This window comes from Geotrypetes seraphini, chromosome 4 (assembly GCF_902459505.1).
Source record: "Geotrypetes seraphini chromosome 4, aGeoSer1.1, whole genome shotgun sequence".
NCBI lineage: Eukaryota > Metazoa > Chordata > Amphibia > Gymnophiona > Dermophiidae > Geotrypetes > Geotrypetes seraphini.
The window spans coordinates 65,165,434-65,184,098 of record NC_047087.1 but is presented as its reverse complement, the minus strand read 5'-3'; the positions used below and the strand labels follow the sequence as shown (position 1 = coordinate 65,184,098).

Here is an 18,665-nt window from a genome sequence, read left to right as displayed (position 1 = left end):
GCCAGGCTACACTGTGGTAAATTCTCTGATGCAGGGTCCACTGTCCTCATTCCTCAAATAAGTATAACAAATTCTTTGCTATAATAAAAACCTTTATGCCACAAAACAGATCTCTCCTGGCCCTTTTTGGATCTCAGTCCACAGTACCAATTTTTTTTTTTATCACTCACCTTTAGTAGTTTTTTTAAAATCCACTTTTATACTGCTACATTTACTCTATTTTCTTACCTATTTGCCTATGAACTGACTGTGTTTTACACTGCTTTGCTGTTTCCTTGTGAAAAGTAGTTAAGAAAATGTACTATTACATCTATTACTACTATTATTGCTATTACTGGTACTAATATTCTGGTATCAAGCTTACAGGTGAGAATTTGCAGGCTGTGTAAGCACGTGAAGAAAAGTATAAACCTTTGCCATATATCCCAGTTTGAAAATCTGAAAATAAAAAGAGAGCATATTTAGCATTTAGAAGAAAACAAGAGATGCAGCCATTATTACGTTTCATAAATCTAGCATAGCTAGACCCATACTGGTTGTATTCATTATTTTTCATTGCCATAGCAACACCTGTTTGTTATACAGAACAGAGATGATCATATGCAACTTTTCCATTTGCTTATTATAATTGATAATCCACAAGTCTACAATATATGTGGTAAAAAAAAAATAAAAAGAATATTCTAACATTTTATCTCACTCTCAGTGAAAACAAGCCATCTCCTTTTGTATCTAGAACAGTGTTTCTTTGGGACAGTCCCAGCCAGTCTGTTTTTAGGACATGCATATAATGGAAGCAGAGTCTGTATATCTATCTAATATACTGTATTATTAAAGGCACGTTTATATAGCCCTAGTGGGCTCACAATCCAATTTTTTTGTACTTGGAGCAGGGGAGGGTTAGGTGACTCAATCAGATCACAGGTTTCTATAGTATGGCACTTTTGTTTCTTTTTAGGGATTGTTTAATCCATACTTGGGTTGTTTTTCAGGGGTTTGGGAGTAGAGAGTTGCACGGGGACAGAAATCCCACCTGTCCCTGCCAAAGTCCCACCCGTCCCCGTGAGGAATCCCACCCGTCCCCGCGAGGAATCCCACCCGTCCCCACCCGACCCAGTGAGGAATCCCCTCCGTCCCCGCCCGTCCCTATAAATTTCAGAAATAGTTATTTCATTTAATTATGCTACTAAATTAAAGGCTCTGGTAGAAACCCATTTACAAATAAGCAAAAAGACTTTATTAATTTGGAAATATTAATTGGGAAGAATACATACTTTGTAAACGGGTTTCTACCAGAGCCTCTAATGTTTATAAATTTTTATCAACACAACTAATATACTACTTTATCCTGAAGCAAAAAAAAACAAAAAAAAGAAAAGAAATAGAATTCTTTTCCTACCTTTGTTGCCTGGTTTCTGCTTTCCTCATGTTCTCATTCAATTCCTTCCATCCACTGTCTCTCTTCTCTCTGTGTCTTCCATTTGCTCTGTTACTGTGCCTCTCCCTTTCTCCCCCCTTCCAAATTGGTCTGGCACCCATCTGCTTCCCTCTGCTCCCCCCATAGTCTGGCATCTCTGTCTTCTTCCCTGCCAGCATCTTCTCCCCACTCTCTCTTCCCCATTTCCTTACAGTGTCCTTCTCCCCCCATCTTCCCCATGTCCTGTCAACGTCCTTCTCCCCCCTCTGTCTTCCCCATGTGCTTTCAGCGTCCTTCTCCCCCTCTGTCTTCCCCATGTGCTTTCAGCGTCCTTCTCCCCCTCTGTCTTCCCCATGTCCTTTCAGCATCCTTCTCCCCCCCGTCTTCCCCATGTCCTTTCAGCATCCTTCTCCACCCCTTTGTCTTCCCCATGTGCTTTCAGCGTCCTTCTCCCCCCTCTGTCTTCCCCATGTCCTTTCAGCATCCTTCTCGACCCCTTTGTCTTCCCCAGTGCTTTCAGCGTCCTTTTCCCCATTTCCTTTAAGCATCTTGTCCTCTCCACTCCACCTTTCCTCCCTTTCTATCTCCCTGCCCCCTTACCTTCGTGGTGCTTCCTCGCCCGACCGACAACAGAACAGGCCCAGTCTGACAAACCTCCCAGTGCGCTAACTTTATGGTTCAAAAACAAAGCTGTGGATTGGAGATCGGCTCCCAGATCTGTGTCTCCTTGGTAGCTAATGCACCATTGCATATTAAATGCTTTGGCTTGAAAAGTTGGATTAGACAAAAATAAACAGCATTACTCAAAGGCAAAAGAAGTATCCTGATGAATTGCACAATCCTCAATTCTGTCTTTTGGATTTACAGTTGAAAATTCCAGAGTTAAAAAAAAAAAAAGAAAAGAAAACGAGATGACAGGATGAAATATGGTATGAAAAACAGAGAGTGAAGGAAAAGAATGCTATTGCTACAAAGTCTTGATTGTAATGCTATGAAGATGTATATGGAATATACGGAATTTGCTGAAAAGAATCTGTATTGTGGATTATAATTTGTATTAATATTTAACCATGCCATTTTGTAGATAAACAAAGAAATACAAGGGCACCGTACCTTCTTTTTGATTAAAAGTCCATAAAAATTTCCTCCCGTCATTTGAGATTTCATAGCCATGAGAAGGGATGCAAAGTCCAACTTTTGTTATGGAAGAGACAGTGGAAGGGATCATTGCGAGGCTCGTCTTCTCCCTTCCTGCCCTGCCGCAGCACACAGCCGACCCGGAAGTCTTCCTGATGTCAGCGCTGATGTCGGAGGGACCTCCGACGTCAGCACTAACATCGTGGAAGAGTTCCGGGTCGGCTGTGTGCTGCGGCAGGACAGGTAGGGAGAAGACGAGCCTTGCGGCTGACTACATCCAGCCCCGCAGGAACCCCGTGACCCTCGGAGGCGTCCCAACGGGATCCCCGTGACCCGAAGGGGGAACCCGCGGGATTCCCGTCGCCCCCGTTCCCGTGCAGCTCTCTATTTGGGAGGGGGTAATTTCTTATTAAAATGTTCTTAAAATGAATAGAAGTTATTGTTTATGGTCTTATGCTGTTCCTAACATTGCTGCATTTGACTCAGAGTTGTTCTATGTTTGCTTGTTTGTATTTAAAATTGTGTTTGGATCTTCACTAAACTACTATTCAGCAATTTCTCAGAAGAATATGCAACGATTGCAAATGGTACAAAATGTAGTGTTAGGTTGATCTTTGGGTTGAAGAAATAAGATCATATAAACACCTTCCTATTGAGTGCTGCACTGGCTGCCAATGGCACTTGTGAAATTTAAGTTTGGTTGCTTTTGTTTTAAGATTTTATTTGGTTTAGCTCATAAATATATAAATGAGCTTTTTTCCTTTGCAACCAATAAATATAAGAGAAGCTCACATCTGAATTTTGTTTTCTTACCTGTTAGAGGATATAAACTTAAACATCATCAACATCTTTTTTCATATTAGGCAGCAGTATGGGGCAAAGATTTAGAAGAATTGCTTCTGTTTACTGATATTTATGGGGAATTTAGAAAGCATCTAAAAACATATCTGTTTTTGAAATATTTAGGTAGCTGATTTGTAAGAATTTTAATATGCATTACTCAGATCTTTTAGGGTTTTTAGCTAGTGGCTTCTAATATTTTAGTTCTCTTTTCTTTTATTGTATTTTTTAACTTTTGTAAACCGCATAGAACTTCACGGCCTTGCGGTATATAAATTGTTATTATTATTATTACTTCTAAAGAAAAAAATAATAATTACAAGCACTGCTAATTAATAATATAAGGTCTCAACAATCAATAGTCCTCTCGTACCAATGTCCAAAATATCAGTTACCTTGAATGGAGAAGCCACTGATCAATATCTCTTTTAACCTTTCAGGCTGATCTAATCCTCCACAGAAATATAGTCGAGTGTGAAAACTGGGTTCAATTAGCACAGACACGTGCATGTCCAAAGATTTTTTGACATCAGTATGAACAGATGCCTGCAAAATGTACAGAGATATTACCAAAGCATTATTAACCACTGCATTTTCTTATTTACCCAGTGAAATATCTAAACTCGATACATTATTATTATTTTTTTTCCAATTCTTTATTCATTTTTAAAAAGCCAATACAAAGCAATCAAATAATAAGATAAAGTACATATCACCCCCTCCCTCCCTCCCTTCCACCCAACCTGGATGTGTATGACACTCATTCAGAAATCAAAGGGTAATACAAATGATCAATTCTTGCAATAGTTCGCTAATGGACCCCAGATCTCTTTGAATTTATTATAGTGTCCCCATTCGCTCAAATTTATAAAATTGGCAAAAGGTTTCCCACCAAAAGTTATAATTTATTCTATCCCAATTTTTCCAGTTTTTCGTAATTAGCTGTATAGCAGGGGTCTCAAAGTCCCTCCTTGAGGGCCACAATCCAGTCGGGTTTTCAGGATTTCCCCAATGAATATGCATGAGATCTATGTGCATGCACTGCTTTCAATGCATATTCATTGGGGAAATCCTGAAAACCCAACTGGATTGCGGCTCTCAAGGAAGGACTTTGAGATCCTGTCATGATAAGAAGTAATCTATTCTTATTTGCATCAATTAGATTCTTGGGTATTAAGAGAGTTCCAAGTAAGACTATGTCATTTGACGACAATGAAACTTTCAATATCATATTGATTCTCCCCCTATGGATCTCCAGAATTTAAGTATCAAGGAACAATAGAACAGCAGATTCATTATATTAATAAAAAGAATAGTCTTATTGAAATGTTGAGAATAATTGCAGTTATTCTCTGTTGGGAGAATGGGGTTTTCATAGCTTACCTGAAGAAGGCAGGGGCACAGTTTTTTTTTTTGGGGGGGAGGGGGTTGGGGTTTTTCATGTACAAAGCTTTTCTCTGCATTTTGGCCCGGATTCTGTATAGGATGCCCGGGATGGGAGTCCTATATAGAATCGGGCCTACACCCGCCCAAACTAAACTGGATTCTGCAACCGACGTCCATGTTACAGACGCCGGTTACAAAATCAGGTTACTTTAGATGCGGCCACTATACTTAATCGCGGCAAGGGATCACCCTGCTGCGATTAGTATAGCAGTTGCGGCTACAGCCACCAGTGTCCCTCCCACTCCACCCCCCCCGACAATCGCCGGCAAGAGGGTGCCCAACCCCTCCTTCCGGACCCCCCCAATGGCCCTCCTGAAGATCGCTGGCAGGAGGCTGCCCAATCCCTCTTGCCAGAACCCCCCCAACACAACACCCATCCTGGAAACCCCCCTCGGGCTTACCAGCAAGTTGACCGGATGGGTCCTTGCACCATCCAAATGAGGCGGGCCTGCTCCTCCCCTGCCTAACCCACAGGATCCTAGGGCCCGATGGCCCAGGTGCCTAAGGCCCCTCCTATGGGTATGTTTCTTTTGAGAGAGCCACTGGCTCTGACGTAGCACCATCAGAGTGGTTTGCACAGCCTCCCTATGGTTTCCCAAGGGAAGGGAAGGACTGCTTACAAACTATTGCACTGACTTTAAGTGAGAAGATTGCCTGAAGGGACTGTTGATCCTAAATAAAGTATTACTCCCTGGAGATGGGAGCATTCCAAATTTTTTTTTTTTTTTTTTTTTTTGGGGGGGGGGGGGGGGGTGTTCTTTTGAAAGCCTGAAGGACTAGCTCCCTTTAAGGCAGGGGTGTAAAACTCAATCACATAAGGGGCCGAAATCTAAAACATAGGCTAAGTCGCGGACTGAATGTTTTAATAAGATACTTAGTAGTCGTTTTATTAAGGTATGCTAACCGATTTATTGCGTGCTAAAGATTAGCACATGCTAAATAGCACATGCTAAATGTGCACCTTAATAAAAGGACCCCTTAGTCTTAGTAGACGTATAGGGTTACAATCACTCCAACCCCACGCCGGCTCTGTGATGTAAACAAAATAAATAAAAAAAGACTTTTACTTGCTCTTTTAGGCCCTAGTTCATGATTGCTGTCTAACACCAGCTCTGGCAGGATACACATTTCAAATCTAAAATATTGTAATCACAAAACAGATAATAAAATTATTTTTTCTACCTTTTGTTGTCTGGCCATTATTCAAATCATGTTGGTCCTAGGCTCTGATTGTCTTCTGATGACTCGCTTGCCAGGGTCTCCTGCCCATTTGTCATTTCCTTCTTTCTCCGTGCTAACCATCCATCTTCCATCTCTGTCCTCCCCTTCTGTTTCCTTTCCCTCCCCTGGAGGTCTGGCATCTTTCCTTTTTTTCATCTCTATTCCCGCAGCTGCAGCGATGGATCCCATCCCCAGATCCACCATCTCTCCTTTTTGCCAGCATCTCTCCCTCCTTCCCCACCACCCCAGGGTCCACCATCTCTCCCTTTCTCTTCCCAACTTCCCTCCTATCCAGTATCTCTATATTCCCTCCTCCACACCATCCCGTGTGTCCAACTTCTCTCCCTTTCTGTTTCTTCCCTCCCTCCATCCCATCTACCATCTCTCTCCCTCTCCTCTGTTTTTAGATTCATTATTTCTTCCCCTCTCCCCACCCTCAGTTCAGCATATGCATGTCTCTTTGGACCCCTCCTTCCCTCCTTCCGTGTACTTCTATACCAGGGCCACCTCCCCCCCCCCCCCGAAAGCCTGCATGTTTTCCCCCTTCTTTCTAGCATCCTCCAGCTTACCAGTCTCAGCTTCCAAAGCAGCCTGCAGAGGATCACCGGTTGGCTGTAGCAATCCTAGCATGCAGTCGTCAGCCTCCAAAGCATGTTCCCTCTGCCACGGTCCCACCCCTCCTCTGATGTACAGGACTGCGGCAGAGGGAATGTGATGCGGAGACTACTGCAGCCTGATAGGATTGCTACAGCCAGCTGGCGATCCTCTGCAGGCTGCTTTGAAGGTGAGATCGGGAAGCCGGGAGAGAGATGGTGGACAATGTGATTGAGGGAGGGAAGGAACAGGGTATTTTTTTCACAGGCCAAATTTAATTACCCTGCGGGCCAAATTTGGCCCACGGGCCTAAGTTTGACACCCCTGCTTTAAGGACACTGAGGGAGTAAAGTATCCGTATTAAAACACCAGCAGCTACTTTCATAATGAAGAGTTTTAATTCTGCCACCAGCCAGTCCCGGACTCTTGCCTTCAGGGCTGGTCGGTGACAGTATGGATTGGCAGACTAGATTGACTATATGGTCTTTTTATGCTATCATTTTCTGTTCCATGTTACAGCTAAGGCAATCTAATGAGATCAAAATACCCAATCACTAGGTACAACAAGAACATTTCCAAAATTGTATGCACTAAGATAAGCTCAGTGTACTCAATTTTATGCAATCGGCCCTCAGTCTTACCTTTTAATCTACCTCATAGCTGTATACAGTATATACATTATTCTTCTTACTATATAGTATATCTACTTTTATATAATCTGCCATGTGCTTTCCTCTAGGAAAATGTAGGATATTAGATGGACAGAAATAAGTAAGTACATTTCATTTTTTGCTGTTGTCTACTCGAAAAAGTAGTTATGACTTTTGTTTATTACAATTTTTTTATTTAATATAGTTTATATTCCATTTTTACTCAAAGCAGATTATAACATTAGCATACATAATTAAAACAATAAAACTTATCTTTCAAGCATCAAATACTTCAAAACAATTCATCAAATGAACATATCAGAAGTCTTTATAGATCTTTCTAAACAAAACCCCCAATACATTGAGAACCGTTCCATTCTATCAAACCTGCACAGAAATTTCTTTTGGAATTTTAAAACAAAGTTGAATATATATACCTGTACAAGTTCTTTTACTTCTGCATAAAAACCATGTTTTTCGAGAGACTCTTTCATACTTGTTATGAATTCCTGCTTAATCTCAGAGATTAAATTTTCCATGTCATCTGCTGAAATATAAACTCTGAATAAATCAAAACACCAGAAAAACAATTGTAAAACTAACAAGTTCTTCTTAAAAATTAGGATTTTCAACCAGTGACAGAACATGACAATATGTGGCATGGCACATTCCTGTTTTCTAGAATTGCTTCCTCATCCCCTTTTGCACTGCAGCACTTCCCCTGGTACTCACAGATTTCAGGCCAATGACTATCCTCTGCCTTTAAAGTTTATAAAAAATTATTTGCCACATGCTCACCCTGAGCTCTGAAAGCCCAGCAAGGATCTTGAGATTACATGTCAAGTGGGAAAACATATTCCAACAGCCCAGGATATAGAAGTATGCACTCATACTAAGACACTGTGTTTGGGCTACCTGCATGATATTGCTCCAGTGGCCAAGAAACAATCATCCAACTCAGGGAGCTGAGTTGAGATCTGGAAAGGAGCCAAACCATGAAACACACAGAGTTTGTGAAACAATATATTCCTTCTCTTCCTCTCTCCAACTTTATCAGCGATCTCCTGCTACCTCTTCTTACTGCTGCTACTTTTTTAGTACCTATTTTTACCTCCTTAGAAATTATAATGGGGAATAATATTTTTAATTTTTATGAGGAATTGGAGCAGTGGTACTCTCCATTCCATTCAGTTCAATCTCTGACCATAGCTTCTCTCAATACTCAAGCTGCCAAGTGAATGTTATAAAAGGGAGATTTCCAGTTCATGGAATCTCATGCTTCCATAACCTTGTTTCCTTTCCCCATCCTTCTAATGAAATATCTTTTTTATCCCTGTGACTGCAAAGTTGGAAAAGAGCAGATACCCCAAAATGACCCAGCTGAATTAGCAATATAATACATTCCTACCCAGTGAGTCTTGGGCTTGCTCTGTTGTGGGGAACAGCTGATAGATTTGAACCATGCCTCCTAAAATTACATAAATATATGAAAAATATGTTTTGTAAAATCTAGTTATTAGTAGGGAAACATCCAGGTCATGTATACCAAAAACAAAGCTGACAACACATAAACCAAAAATTGAAACGGAGAAAAAATAAACCTCAATTGAGGGAGGTTGGGAGACAGCAGAAGATGGCTTTTTTCCCCTGAAGTAGCCCTTGTCGGGCGAAACAGAAAGTCTTTTCTGTCGGGAGTACGAGTTGGAAGCCTTTGGTGAAAAGCCTGTTTCAGATGAGTGTATTTTTTCTGTATTATTTTTGACTGTGTGCTCCATACCTTTAAGAACTCTTACACTAATGCAATTAAGCTGTAGCCCTTGCTAATTAATTCAGTTAAGTTTGGGATTCTGGCCTGTATTGCTATACATTGACGTTTATACACAAAAAAGACTTTGGAGAAAAAAGAAGAAAAAAAGTGACCAAAATAAGATTTTGTATGAATGGAAACGAGTGAAGCAGTTACTCATATATATGTTTACGGAGTTTTTTTTATAAACCCGTGATGATGTGTGGATGGTTGGGCACTTGTGTAGTCCCAACCTCCCTCAATTGAGGTTTATTTTTTCTCCGTTTCAATTTTTGGTTTATGTGTTGTCAGCTTTGTTTTTGGTATACATGACCTGGATGTTTCCCTACTAATAACTAGATTTTACAAAACATATTTTTCATATATTTATTAATCATTTTGTTTTGATCTTAATAAATTGCTAGTCCTAAAATTACATTACATTACATTAGAGATTTCTATTCCGCCATTACCTTGCAGTTCAAGGCGGATTACAAAAGAGTTATAAAAGGTGGGTTACAATATTGGATCATTGGTAAATTCAAGAGAAGTTGAGAAGGCGGATTACAAAAAGAGATATACATAGTGGGATACAGTAAATTATTGGTGAATTCAAAAGCAATTGAGAAGAACTGGTAGTATCTGTGGGGGCAGGAGGATGGATGGTAATTGATATGTTAAGAGTGATTCAGTGATTTCTTGAAGAGAATCGTTTTTATTTCTTTTCTGAAGATCTTATATTCGGGGGTGGTTATCAGTAGGTTGGAGATTTGGTTATCCAGTTTTGCTGCTTGTGTGCCAGTAGTCCGTCATACAATTTTTTCCGTTTGACTTCTTTGATTGGAGGGTGTGTGAAAGGGGTGTGTGTTTTTCTATGTCTGGGTGATGTAGTTTGGTAGAGGCGGTTGTTTAGGTAGATTGGGCTGTCTCTATTTAACGATTTAAATAGTATTCTTTCTTGAATTGGTAGCCAGTGTGAGTCGATGTATGCTTCTGTGATATGGTCGTGTTTCTTCAGTGAGTAGATGAGTCTCAGAGCTGTATTTTGGATTGTTTGTAGTTGTTTAATCATTGTTGCAGGGCAGGGGAGGTAGAGGATGTTGCAGTAGTCCAGTAGGCTTAGTATAAGGGATTGAACTATGAGCTGTAATTGTGGTCTTTCGAAGAATTTTCGTACTTGTCTTAAATTTCTCATAACTGCGAAAGATTTCTGTATTGTTTGGTGCAGCATCTGTCTATAGTCATTCCTAATAGTTTTAGGGTAGTTTGAATGGGGTAGTTGATTGAGTTGATTTCTATACTGGTTAAGGTTGGGGTTTTGTTATTTTCGAGGAGGATGAATTTTGTTTTGTCTGGGTTGAGTTTCAATTTGTGCTTCTAGTGTTCGATGTACTATGTTTGTCATGGCGATTTTTGGTTGATCGAATGGCATGAGGATGGTAATGTCATCTGCATTACTATAGGCGGTAATTTCTAGATTGTCCAGATATGTTCCGAGGGAGGCGGTATATAGGTTGAATAGAGTAGGGGATAGTGGAGATCCTTGAGGCACGCCGCAGGCGTTGGACCAAGGTTCAGATTTTACTTTATCCAATTTTACTCTATATGTTCTGGATTTCAAGAAGCCTTCAAACCAGGAGTATACTTTATCAGAGATACCTATTGTGTCCAGAATTTGCAGTAATATGTTATGGTCTACTTCAGGGGTGCCCACACTTTTTGGGCTTGCGAGCTACTTTTAAAATGACCAAGTCAAAATGATATACCAACAATAAAATTTTTAAAAAACACAAAGCACACTGTACGCATAGAAAATGTTAATTATCATTCCTATTCCAGGGTTTTTCAAAGAGGTCAAAGCAGATGACTCTGTGCACTATCACCTCAGTAATAACCATACAAAAATAGACAAATATACCCCCTCCCTTTTTACTAAACCACGATAGCAGTTTTTACCGCAGGGAGCTGCGCTGAATGCCCAGCGCTGCTCTCAACGCTCATAGGCTCCCTGTGCTAAAAAACGCTATTGCGGTTTAGTAAAAGGGGACCACAGTGTAAAATATAGACAGCAGATATAAATTCAGACACATTTTGATCACTAAATTTAAAATCAAATTATTTTTCCTACCTTGTCTGGTGATTTCATGAGTCTCTGGTTGCACTTTCTTCTTCTGATTGTGCTTCCAATCTTTCTTCCCTTTTAGCCTGTATGCTTCCTCTCCTCCAGACCTCATTCCCTCCCCCAACTTTTCCTTCCTCTCTCCCTGCCCTTTCTTTCTCTCTGCCTCCCTTTCCTTTTTTTCTGTTTCTCTTCTTTCCTTCTGTCTCCCTGCCTGCCCTTTTTCTTTCTTTCTCCCTGCCCTCCCCCAAGCCACTGCCACTGCCACTGCCATTGGGGACCAGGACCCAAACCGCCACCAATAACAGGCCCGAAAGCCGCCGCCGCCCCAACCTCTCCCTGCTTCGGCCGACCAGCATCGCGAGGAGCTGTTGAGGGAAATGCTGCCGGGTCCTGCCTTCGTGGAAACAGAAAGTAGGCAGGACCCGGCAGCAAGAAGAGGAAATGCTTCACTAATAAGTCTCCCGCCTTAGCCTGTAGCGAACGCTTGCTTCAGGGCTCTCAACATGTGCGTGCCGGCTTCCCTTCTCCCCCCCCCCCCGGACATAACATCCGGTTTCGGAGGGAAGAGAAGAGAAGCCGGCACGCACACGTTAGAGCCCGGAGCTTAAGTTCGCTACGGGCTGAAATCTCCAAGCCGGTTTTTTTTTAATGTTCAGCAGCGGCGGCAGCAGCTAAAAAGCCCTAGGGAGAACGCCAAGGAAGGCTGATCAGCCCGGTAGATCAGGACGGCAACACTAGTCTATCACGGAGCCCGGGATGGGCTCCGCGATTGACTCACGTTGCCTTCCTGAGCTACCGGTCGATCGCGATCGACGTATTGGGCATCCCTGGTCTACTTGGTCAAATGCTGCGGTTAGATCCAGTTGTATGAGCAGCATTTTTTCCCAGTGCTAAGATGTTGTTGGCTGTGTCCATAAGGGATCCCAGTAGTGTCTCTGTGCTGAAGTTGGTTCTGAAGCCAGATTGTGTGGGGTGAAGTAAGTTGTGGTCTTCTAGGTAATTGGTGAGGAGTTTGACTACTAGACCTTCTGTTAATTTGACATTTAGAGGCATTGAAGCTCTGGTTCTGAAGTTGGATGGCTGGTCAGTGGTCCTTTTGGGTCTTTTTGAATTGGGGTGATGATGATTTCGCTAAGGTCGGTTGGGAAAAGGCCATCATCGAGCATGGTTTGTATCCAGAGTATAAGTAGAGTGCGGAATTTTGCACTGGAGGCTGTTAGGAGGTATGGTGGGCAGTGGTTAAGGTCACAGGATGCGTGGCTGTACTTTTTATAGAGATTATTGAGTTCTGACCAATGTATACTGGGGAAATGGGACCATGTTCTGTCTGCTGCAGTTGATTCTTTTTCTGTGGGTTGAGTCGTGTGTTCGGTTAGGTGGGATGGGGTACAGTTGAGAGTGGCTCTTGCATTTGTTATTTTGTTCCTAAAATGTTCTGCTAAGATGGTGGCTGATGGGAGGGGGATATTGTTTATGTTCATATAGGGTTTAGTGTTTGTTAGATCTTTTAATATTTGGAATAGTTTTTTGGAATCTTGGGTATCAGTGCCTATTAAGTTGGTATAGTGTTTTTTTCTCTTATCCTTTAGTTGTAGTTTGTATTGTTTGTTAATTTTTCGTTTGGTCTAGGTTATTTTTTTCTCCATTTTCTTTCAAGTCGTCTGCACTGTCTTTTAAGTAGGAGTAGTTCGCTGTTTCTAGTTTTTGTTTGTAATGGGGCCAGTTCATCAAGGATGTTTGTGCTCAATTTGCTCCAGTGTGAGATGAAGTCCTTGGGGTCGCAGTCCTGGATGGTTTCATCTATTTTTGTCCAGAATTTAGTGGGTTCAATGTGTTTGCGTGAGGTGTAGGTTATATTTTTGGAATTTGGTGTGGTTTTGTTTTTGGTCCAGTTGATGTTAAATGTGTATGTGTAGTGGTCTGACCAGAGTGAAGGGGACCAGATTCCATTAGATGTTTGAATTTCTGGGGTTGAAAGTTGATGAGTCATGAAGGCTGCGATGTCCAGTTGGTGTCCTTTATTATGAGTGATTTGTGGGTTTAAAATTTGGAATGATAAGGCATTGAGGAATGATAGACAGTTATCTACTGGTTTGGATGCTTGGTCTTCGAGATGTAAGTTTAGATCTCCAAGGATAAGGTTGTATTCAGCTGTTAATGAGTTTTGGTATATGAAGTTTTCAAATTCAGGTCTTGCTGCGGTCCAGTTTCCTGGTATTATGTAGCAGAGCATGCAGTTTAGTGAGTTTTTTAGTGTGGTGCTTGAGAGATGACACGCAAGGAGGTCCATGTGTGGGGTGGAAGTTTTTTCAAGTATCTTTAGGTTTAAAGAGTCTTTGATTAAGATTGCTAGTCCTCCTCCTTTTTTTTTCTCTCTGCAAGTCACAGTTATTTTGTATCCCTGAGGGCATACTTCTGTTATTCTGAGATCTGTGTCTGAGGTTAGCCAGGTTTCTGTGAGGAAGAGGCAGTCTAGATTTTCATTTTTTATCCAGTTTTTATGTGTTCTGTTTTTGGTCCTATGGCTCTGATGTTTAAATAGGCACATGTTAGTGTGGAGGTTTCTGCATGATAATTTTGTGTTATTACAGGGTAGATGAGTGATTTAGAGGGATGAAGATGTTTGGTCTTGGGGTGAGTTGATCTGCTTCTCCATGTTAGGGTTATTGGTTGTTGAATGTTGGTTTGGTGGTTTAGGCTTCTAACTGTTGGGGTGTTCCTGTTTTGGTGGTGGATTTTGTTTGTGGTTGAGCTGGTGGGTGTGATAAGTATGTTGTTTGCTACTGTCTTCCAGCTGGTTATGAGAAGGATTATCAGTAAAATGACCTGGGTAGGTATATGAGGTATTAATTTCATTTTGGTGGCAGGGGTAGGATTTGGAGATAGAGAGGATTCGGTTGTTGGTTTTGAGTAGATTTTTGATAGGCGGCAGTATGAGTTTTCGAGAGGGTGTTGTAGAGAAGACTTGATGAAGTGGTAGATTTTGAGGGGATTAAACACTGCGGTGGAGTTGGTTTGAAGGAGTTGGTATGTCAAAGACAGGTAGAGTGGTGAAAGCTGTGGGGCAGATTCAAACTGCCGATCAATTCCCGCTGAGCCTTCCAACTGGCTCAGCGATGCAAAGGCAAGGGGGAGGGGCGGAGTTCGCTCCCACGCCCTGGGGGTGCTTAGCCCTGCTCCCGCTCTGTTTTTGCTGCTCCCGGTTCAAGTCGGGAGGTGGAAAGGTCCAGGAAAGGCTGGTGGAGAGCTGAAAAGGCTGTGGGGCAGATTCAAACTGCTGGTCCATTCCCGCTGAGCCTTCCAACTCCTGCTCTGTTTTTGCTGCTCCCAGTTCAAGTCAGGAGGTGGAAATCTGGAAATTATCTTTTCATGGCTTGTTCTTGATTTTATTTCTTCCTAATTTTACCTCCCCTGCTACTTCCATCCCTCCAACCTGATCCTCTTTCTTCTGAGAACCCTTTCTTCAGCCCCCTGCTCTTTTAACTCCCACAGTTACTCTCCCTATCCTCATCTCTCTTTTTTTTTTTTCTTTCTTCAACCCTTCCCTCATCCACTCACCTTTATATCATAGCCCATGTCTCCCCAGCTTGCATTTACTTCAGTTCTGTTCTCAGCCTCTTTTTCCCTCCCAACCCATCCACTACTACTATTCTAGCTCTCAGTGCCTGTGCTACTCTTTGCTTCCTTATTCCTTTCCCAAAACCTCTCTGTGGTAGACCTAAGGCAGGAAGCCTGTCTGACCTACATTGCAGCTCTTTTCTGCTCCCTGGTATTAGCCCATTGGTCAGATAATCCTTAAACAGCCAACAGGCTGCAAGATAAGGCAGGACCAGTAGCTTCCATTCTGCTTTTCTCTGTGGCCTATTGTTTGGCTGAGGAATGTCTGACTAATGGTGTCTCCTAAGCTACTGGCCCTGCTGTCTTTGCAGCTCATTTGCTAGCTAAGAAATGTCTGACCAATGGACTGCAAGGGAAGGTGGAAGCAGTAGCTACAGAAACAAAGCCTTTCTTCCTGCGTTTCCATGCAGCTCTACATTGGGAAGATTTCAGCTCTGATATCTGGGCAGTGCTGGAATCAATATTGGGGGTGCTCTAGCATCTACAATGCTCATGGAGCTGGTGCCTATGGGAAGATTCCTGCTTCCCTACAATGACTCAGATCTCTTTAAATTTGAGCTAATCAGTGCCATAAGTTTGGATTGGTCTTGTGGTTCAAGTTTCATGAGACTAGGATCACCATATTTGTGAAGACAAAAAAGACACATCATATGGACACATTATTTGGTGAGAATTTTTGTACTGATGTTAACTTAATGTTGATTCCCCACAACCATTCTCCCCGCTATTGTAACACTCCCACTTTGAACTACTAATAACATGAGTGACTGCATGTGATCCCCCAACCCTCTCCTGTCATTCCTGATTATGGCTATCACTCAGCCTGCTCTTGATGGATGCCCTTCACACTCCTCCCATATGCCAGTGCCGCCTTCTTCCCTGAGCAGCCCTTGTGATCATTGATCTACATTTCCAATATACTGATATGCTCCTCCTCTTCTCCCTTTTGTCCCTGCTCAGGTGTCCTGGACCTTCATGTGACTATACAAGGCTATCATCATTACGCAATTTTTGGTTGCAGCTCCTACACGAAATCATGAATAGATGAGAGTGCATTATACTTTGCAATCACTTATAAAACTGCGTTACTCACCTTCAAAACACTTAAATCCAGAGAACTGGCCTTCATTGATAAACTACTCATCCCTCATGCACCTGTTAGAACCCTCAGGTCATCTTCCCAAAATCTACTCTTCGTTCCCACTCTTGAGACTTTTTGCATTCACCATTCAACTTCCTTTGCAGTTACTGTTCCCATTATCTGGAACTCTTTACCCCCTTATATTAGGGAAGAACCAAGTTTAGACAAATTTAAAGGTGCCTTAAAAAGTTTCTTATATAAAGATGCCTTCGAACACCGATGTTAGCTTTCTTTCTTAGACTCCCTTTCATGATTTTCTACAGGCAGCCCGAATTAAACTCCTTCCCCTTCCTACTGTTTCACCCTTTTCCGTTCTCTTTTCTAGATCTTGTTGTAGTTTACCCCTCGCCCTTTTGTGTCTCATTTGTCTGTTCTGTTTTTGTAATAAATTATTTGATGATATGTATTCCCCTGATTTTATTAAATTTTGTACAATTGCCTAGCAATTAAAACAGGAAAAGAGCTCCATAAAATTAAAGGAAAGACCTAATCCACTCATACATAGTACTTATTAAAAACAATAACTTGCAATTGTTTCTTCCCTCCCCATAACCCTCATGTCTGTCTTCCCATCCCTTTCTTTCCAAACTTCTATACCAATCCAGTGTGCATGTTGCCTTGTTTGTAGCTGGGTATGTTAGGGATGGGTGGCTGGCTGGCTGCTTTTTCAGCATGGGAGACGTCCTTCCAATCAAGCAAAAACCTTTATTGTTTTGAAAGCACAGTCCCAACAAGGATCCAAGTTTCGGCATATCTAAAACGCTTTCCTCAGGGAACACTACAAAACATATAAAACATGGATGGATTGCTAAAATGCTAAAAGGTTTATATATCTAAGCATATGTTTTAAATGTGTTTTATCAGTCCATCCATGTTTTATATGTTCTGTAGTATCCCCTGAGGAAGGCGTTTTAGATATGCCAAAACTTCAAACAGACCTTTTTGTGAGGCAAGTAAGTAAAAGAAGACTGCTTTGCTTCTCAAAAGTAGTAGCTGAGAAGGTAAGAAATAAGAGCTTAGCTTTCATAAGCTACAAAAAAAATCACAGAGAGAGGAAGACAGGCAAAAATATCTGGAAAAGTTAAGAATGGCTAGTTGAGTAGTTAGGAAAACAAAGATGCAAATGGAAGAAAAAATAGCTGACATGGTAAAATGGGGAGACAAAACATTTTTTAAATATATCAGTGATAGGAAAAAGTGCAAAAGTGGCATTATGAGACTTAAAGGTGAAGGGGAATAGAAACATAATAGCAGATAAAGGCTAAATGGCCCATCCAGTCTGTTCATCTGCAGTAACCATTATCTTTTTCTCTCTCTGAGAGATCTCATGTGCATATCCCACGTCTTTGTCTCTACCACTTTTTCTGGGAGACTGTTCCACGCAACTACCACCCTTTCTGTTGTTAAAAAGTATTTCCTTTGATTACTCCGGAGCCTATCACCTCTTAACTTCATCCTATGCCCTCTCATTCCAGAGCTTCCTTTCCAATTGAAAGAGACTTGACTCATGCACATTTATGTCACGTAGGTATTTAAACTTCTCTATTATAACTCCTTTCTCCTGCCTTTCCTCTAAAGTATACATATTGAGATCTTTAAGTCTGACCCTATACACCTTAAGATGAAGACCATTCTAGTAGCCTTCCTCTGGACTGACTCCATCCTTTTTATATCTTTTTGAAGATGTGGTCTCCAGAATTGCACACAATATTCTAAATGAGGTCTCACCAGAGGCTTATAAAGGTGCATCAGTACCTCCTTTTTCTTACTGGCCATACCTTTCCTATGCATCCTAGCATTCTTCTAGCTTTTGCCATCACCCTTTCAACCTGTTTGGCCACCTTAAGATCATCACATACAATCACACTCAAGTCCTGCTCTTGAGGATTGTTCTGTGTTCATGGCTGAAGTGCCAGTAACGGAACTGTAGAAGACAAATGCGAATAGGGATGGAGGTGTGGTAGACTCTGATCAATTTTCAGAAGGTTGTGTTCATGAGAAGCTATCTAAATTAAAGGTAGGCAAAGCGATGGGGGCTGGATGGTGTACATCCAAGGGTGCTGAAGGAACATAGGGAAGTTCTGGTGGCTCTGCTGACAGACCTTTTGAATGCTTCTCTAGAGTTGAAAGTGGTCCTTCTACACAAAAGTGGAAGTAAGGAAGAAGTGGGGAATTACAGGCTGGTAAGTCTGCCTTCTATGGTAAACAAAATAATGGAAACACTTTTAAAACAGAGAATGGTGAAGTTTCTGGAATCCGATGGATTACAGGACCAGAAGCAACATGTATCCACTAAAGGTAGGTCTTGTCAGACAAATTTGATCAATTTCTTTTACTGGGTGACTAGAGGAATGGTTAAAGGGAATGCGCTAGATGTGATATATTTAGAATTTAGGAAAGCCTTTGACAGTGTTCCCCACAGACATCTAATAAATAAACTGAGTGCCCTCGGGATGGGTCCAAAATGATGAGCTGGGTCAGGAACTGGTTGAGTGGAAGATGACAGAGGGTAGTGGTCAATGGAGATCGCTCTGAGAAAAGTGATATTGCTGAAGGGCTGTCAGTTAAGATTTGCCTCTTTGCGGATGATACCAAAATCTGCAATGTAGTAACAATGTTATTGTAGAGCTTTTGAAGTGGGCTAAGAGCCAGGGGAACTGGCTTACATTATCACCTTAGCTGCTGCTCCCCTA

At 41.6% G+C, this 18,665-nt stretch overlaps 1 protein-coding gene across 1 annotated transcript in view; it reads right to left on the bottom strand.

Moving 5' to 3' along the window:
- LOC117359685 overlaps positions 1–14,789 on the bottom strand; it is a 58,788-nt gene extending 43,999 nt beyond the window's left edge. Inside the window, exons 1-5 of the mRNA XM_033942901.1 lie at positions 14,772–14,789; positions 8,221–8,282; positions 7,743–7,866; positions 3,790–3,940; positions 365–438 (exon numbers count right to left, since the gene is read on the bottom strand). Coding sequence (XP_033798792.1) covers positions 365–438; positions 3,790–3,940; positions 7,743–7,866; positions 8,221–8,282; positions 14,772–14,789 — 429 coding nt within the window. The remainder of the gene's footprint in view (positions 1–364; positions 439–3,789; positions 3,941–7,742; positions 7,867–8,220; positions 8,283–14,771) is intronic.
- Positions 14,790–18,665: the final 3,876 nt, after the last annotated feature.